This window comes from Montipora capricornis, chromosome 7 (genome assembly GCF_036669925.1).
Source record: "Montipora capricornis isolate CH-2021 chromosome 7, ASM3666992v2, whole genome shotgun sequence".
NCBI classification, from domain to species: domain Eukaryota; kingdom Metazoa; phylum Cnidaria; class Anthozoa; order Scleractinia; family Acroporidae; genus Montipora; species Montipora capricornis.
The window spans coordinates 42499042-42503253 of record NC_090889.1 but is presented as its reverse complement, the minus strand read 5'-3'; the positions used below and the strand labels follow the sequence as shown (position 1 = coordinate 42503253).

General features: G+C 37.7%; 1 protein-coding gene across 2 annotated transcripts in view; it reads right to left on the bottom strand.

Moving 5' to 3' along the window:
- Positions 1–429: 429 nt before the first annotated feature.
- Positions 430–4212, bottom strand: part of LOC138057230 (lebercilin-like) — a 14892-nt gene continuing 11109 nt past the window's right edge. For both annotated transcript variants that reach the window (XM_068903284.1, XM_068903283.1), the window contains exons 4-5: positions 1626–1763; positions 430–804 (exon numbers count right to left, since the gene is read on the bottom strand). In XM_068903284.1, the coding sequence (XP_068759385.1) occupies positions 634–804; positions 1626–1763 (309 nt within the window). In that variant the 3' untranslated portion in view covers positions 430–633. The remainder of the gene's footprint in view (positions 805–1625; positions 1764–4212) is intronic.

Genomic DNA, 4212 nt, shown 5'->3' with positions numbered 1-4212 from the left:
ATGTTTTATAGCAAGGACTAGAGGTCTCTATAATGTTGAACTCTATATTACCAGGGAAAATAACAATATATTACAACACCTGAAGAAATAGGAGAAATTAATCTTTTTTTTTTTCTTCAACGTGACGAACCTAATTGCGGTTCTATGTGTTGCCGACATTGCAGTTTTTGTTATAGCTGTTATGTATTTATTTATTTATTTTGTAATGTAGTATTAATTTTATTGTAATGTCATGATTGTATTTTTTATTTAATAATCGATAAAAAAGCTAATAAATTTAAAAAAAAATTGGATTACGGGAAGGGGGAAGTATGGAGAAGTTAATCTTTTATCACACAGACAAATCAGGGAATGTCACATTTTCCGAACGAGTTTGGTACAATATTGTGTCTTAGAGATTCCCAAAACAAACAAATTGTGCAAACAAAATTAAATAAGTAAGCTTTAATCAAATAAGGTAATTTGAAAAGTGCTTATAACCAATAGAATGAAAGGGCTACTTGCATCTTAATTATTCGGTGGATTGAAGACCAAGTTCCGGAAAACTCTATAAATAAAAACAAACATCCGCTGCAAAGGTTTTTATTTTCAAAGATGAAATCTCGAAACCATTCCACTTGGTGTTGTGACATTTCATAAAAATGAATTTGATTCAGCATGTTTATCAAGCCACTTTTCAACTTTATTCGTCGGCGACTGTTCATCTGAAGGTGGGTACCAGGTTATGGCCGGAAAAGTTTGCCGAGGAGGGCATCTGAGTTTACGACTATATATATTGGTTTCGTGAATTTTCCTTTCAGCCGCCTGGAACAAATAAATAAAATTACTTTAAAAAAAGCTCAGCAAAGAAGAGTATGAATCAGTCAAAAAATTCTTTCAATGAATGTTACAACGAAGGACAGTTTATAATGAACTGCGAACATTCAATTTAATCCCATGCAAGGGAACTACCGTAAGATTCTGAAAATAAGCCCCGGGGCTTATATTTTTGAAAGGTCCTTTTCGAAGGGCTTATTGTTGGAGGGGCTTATCTAAGGATGGAAATTTGCGTTTCCAAATCGATTGGGCTAGCCTTATAGTTGGAAGTAAATTTAACGTTTTTGCTTTGCTTTACTTTGCATTTGAGAGCACCTTTCCAAGTACAAGCTCCCGGGGGGCTTATATTTGGAGGGGCGATTTAACGGAGTGTTTTTTGCGTTACCGCTTTGGGGGGCTTATATCTGGAAGGGCTTATACATGGCTTATATTCGGAATTTTACGGTATTCTTAGAAAGTGTCGAGCCCTCATATTTGGCCTTGACCCATATCAGATTAGGGTATTGTATCTAAATTTGGAATACAGGTCCGCCAAATAATGCCCAATCAGATCGAGTCTGATGGCCAAAACGGTTCTTATTAGTTCATAAAATTACCGAAGCCACGTGAGGGATTGTCAGTGCTAAATGCAAAGTAGTGGTAGCCGTTATATATAATACCGTAAACTGATGGGGAGCATTCCATCGAAGATCAACACTTTGGTTTTATAGACTTCTGGTATTGTTTATTTCCATACGTACATGGACTCTCTAAAGGCATGGAAGACATCTGAAAAAGTACTACAAAAATACTACAAAAATACTACAAACCTTTATTCTAGTTACTAATTCTTGGCATTCTTTATCGGTTTCCTCTATCTCGTTTTGCAACTTTATCAAACGCCTTTTCTCCATTTGTTGCTCCTTGTTCATTGCTTTGTCTTGGTCCTCAAGTTTTAACTGCAGTTTCTATATACAAAATATCATACACAACCTGTTAGCTTTTCTCGTGTCGGTCATACTAGGGCCGTTTATACGAGAAAAAATAAGCCGTGACTTACTCTGGCCGCGGCTTACATAATACGCGAACCCCTCACGTATAAATGGTACAAAATCTACGTTCACGGCTTTCTCAAGGCATGGCTTATCCTGGCCTGGGACTTTATACTCGTATAAGTAGTTCCTTTCGCGTATTATGTACGCCGCGGCCAGAGTAAGCCGCGGCTTATTTTCTCTCGTATAAACGGCCCTATTGTTCGAATGTTAATCAGTTGAACTAACATGAACGCGTTTTAAAGAACAGCATCAAAACAAGTCACTCTTGGCTTTCATTCAGAGGCCAGGCAACCAACTGTGGTTTTCAAATGACGTCACCGTGATCATGATGGTTAAGCTAAACATAGAACGTGTGTCCATAATAATGAGAATAAAATTGAAAATTAAATGAAAATGAAAATGATAATAATCCAGCCCCAATCATGCTTGGACTGAGGGAATGTTCCTGAGTGGGAAAGACGGTCCTCATAATGAAAGATCCTTATATAAGTGCAGTGCATATATGTTGTACTGTAGGTGTAAGTATTAGTATTGTTAGTGACGTAAGTATGGTATGGTATTAAATTTAAAAAAATAAAATACAATAAAAAAATAATAATAAAAATATTTTAAAAAAGTGCAGAAGCAATAATTGTTTTCGCCCAATAACTTTCCTACCTGATATGTGGACCCTGCTAACAGGGATAATATCTGACAAGCATTATCAATTTTTAGACATAAAAAACGACGGCTGTTGGTTACATGACTAGCCCCGTTGTCTTTATCGAAAGCTACGTTTTTTAAGTTAGTCCCTGGAAATTATAATTTACCTTTTCTTACGTATAAATTAAATGTTGCTAATAGATAAGACCACTCTTTAAAGATCCTTTACGTCTTATAATTAAGAATCTAATATTTGTCATTCCAGCGTTCCTTAACTCCCTAATCTTAGATCAGAACCTCTAACGCTAGGAGCCCATGACTAGGAGTGAGCAACCTCCATACTAAGCCTATGTTACGTAATATATCAAACACGAGAAGGAGTGTTTCATCGAATATCCAAAACACCGAGAAGCGAGTTGAAAAACGAGGCCGCAGGCAGAGTTTTTTAACCGATTTCGAGGTGCTTGGATATCTGATGAAACACTCTTTCGAGTGTTTGATATTGCTTCTCAACGGAATCAGTATTTTAAGAGATATTTGGGATCAAAGTTGGCGAAATTTTAAGCCCCATCTACACGAGCAATTTTTCCTTGACAAGTCCACTTGTCAAGGAAAACTTGCTGACTGTACACACTAGCAAGTTTTCCTTGACAAGTTTTCCTTGACAAGTTTTCCTTGGTAGTATAAATGAAAAATATGACAAGTTTTCCTTGTCACATTTTCCTTGTTGTCCATCTACACGAGCAAATTTAGACTTGACAATTTTTCCTTGTCAAGGAAAAGCTAGCACGCCAGATTTTCCTTGACAAGGAAAATTTGTCCACTATTCCCCATCTACACGAGCCATGTTTCCTTGTCAAGGAAAACATGTCAAGGAAAAATTGCTAGTGTAAATGGGGCTTTATGCTAATTAAGACCGCATATCCAAACTTCCTTCACGGTAGTGATTTCTTTTGTTTTTGACTTATGAATTATTAATGAGTTTGAGAAGGCATTTTCACAGACCGATCTATTTTTAGACTACCGGTACCTTTTCCTTCGGGAAAAAAGGCCGTTCCGGTCCGGTGACGCAAGTTAGCTTCTTGTGATTGGTCATCGGGCTCCCACGGGTGTCTCATTCGCGGGAAATTCAATCTAAAAATAAATCTGTCTGTGAAAACGCCGCGAGGGGAATATAGGGCAGTTATTCGTACCTTCTAGTGGGCTGCTAACGCTAAACATAAAACTACAGTTAGTTCTCAGTTTGCGAGTATAACCTTTATAGGATAACGCCTCGATGCCAGCAGTTTCTAAAATTAGCGCAGTCGTGGCGGGGGTCCGTTTTGTAAACCGATATTTTTATCAATTTCAGGGACTGGTTAGAAGTACACAATTTGAGGTCTTTCTGGTTCTGATGAAGCTAGAGGTAAAGAAATGATTTTTTTTTTTCCGATGTTGTCTCGGGGATACTCCGACAAAGTCCGAGTGCTCCTTTGCAAGAGTCGGACGTACAACCTTCCAATATTACTAGTTCGGATGATCTCCTCTACTATCTATGGGATGATGTACCACTGAGCTACGGGAGACTCAAACTAGGTTCAGGGTCAGGACATTTCCGAGTTGCCGTTTGCCTCTGGTTCAAAACGAGTCTTGGTGCTCAACCATTCAAATGATAATGAGTTTGATTTGCATGAAAACACACCACTCATTTCCATTTGGATGATTGTGCGGAGGCAAACAG